General features: G+C 52.3%; 1 protein-coding gene across 1 annotated transcript; it reads right to left on the reverse strand.

Moving 5' to 3' along the window:
- Positions 1–61: 61 nt before the first annotated feature.
- Positions 62–869, reverse strand: LOC107148509 (probable transmembrane reductase CYB561D1). Its single transcript, XM_048790431.1, has one exon. It carries the CDS (start codon positions 786–788, stop codon positions 273–275), a length of 516 nt encoding a protein of 171 aa, XP_048646388.1. The 5' UTR covers positions 789–869; the 3' UTR covers positions 62–272.
- Positions 870–1,072: the final 203 nt, after the last annotated feature.

Here is a 1,072-nt window from a genome sequence, read left to right on the forward strand (position 1 = left end):
CACCACCACCACCACCACCACCTAATACTTCTGTTTCCCATCAAGAGTGGAGGCTTCAGGCTCAAGTTCTCCATCACTTTCTACTTGCATCCAGTGTACTTCCCCATTTTGGCCCACTGAGTCATCCCTCAACAACAGCCATTTTTGCAGCACCTGGCCCAGCCATTAAGTGCAAAAACTCAACCACTTCTGAAGTGGGTCCTTTGAAGGTCACCAAGGAATGATTGAAATCCAAGGCAAGTATTCCAACCAGATTCAGAGTTCAGAAGCACTCACATATCCATTTTCTTCCTTGGCAAGTAGGAGCTGGAGATCTGGTGCATGATCACCAGGGCTGGGTAGAGGGACAGTGCCAGACACAGGTACCATGCTGCATCTCTGATCTGGGCCTGGAACCACACTGAGTACATGCCCAGAATCACTGTAACTGTAGCCATCAGGTAGACCACCAGTCCACATGTCAAATAGTAGAGCTTGAGGCGAGCCACCCTGGAGACCCTGGCTGCCCGGGGACAAAGTAGGCAGAGCCCACATAGTGCCTGGCCACCAGTAGCCAGTAATGTCAGTGCTCCTAGCCAGCTGTGCCAGGATACCAGATGGGGCAGCTCACTTCGGATCTTGCTGGAGATGATGAAGCCCAGGCCTAGGGCAGCGCAGAGAATGGCTAGGGTCTGCCCTGCCCAGTGGAGCCAGATCCAGGCCTTTTGGGAGCAGAAGAGGAACACAGAATGCTCAGGTGAGAAGAGGAGGATGGCCTCAGCCATGAAGAGGCAGAACGCCAAGGCCATGAATACAGGGTGCCAGGAGAAAAGACCTCCAGGGGCTGCATGGCCGTGCTGGGCCGGCCCGCACAGTCCAGCTGCCAGAGCCGTCTTCCGGGTTTGCAATCGCGGAGGCAGTGTTAAAGTGTGTTTTGATTAAAATTAGTATAGCCACTTTCACTTTCTTAAAACTTTTTTTTTAATATTTATTTTTTAGTTTTCGGCGGACACAACATCTTTGTTTGTATGTGGTGCTGAGGATCGAACCCGGGCCGCACGCATGCCAGGCGAGCAAGCTACCACTTGAGCCA

The sequence above is a fragment of the Marmota marmota genome, unplaced genomic scaffold (assembly GCF_001458135.2).
Source record: "Marmota marmota marmota unplaced genomic scaffold, marMar, whole genome shotgun sequence".
Classification (NCBI taxonomy): Eukaryota; Metazoa; Chordata; class Mammalia; order Rodentia; family Sciuridae; genus Marmota; species Marmota marmota.

Bases quoted from the DNA above. Each gene is read 5' to 3' on its own strand.
- LOC107148509 (XM_048790431.1), bottom strand. From the start codon at position 788: ATGGCCTTGGCGTTCTGCCTCTTCATGGCTGAGGCCATCCTCCTCTTC.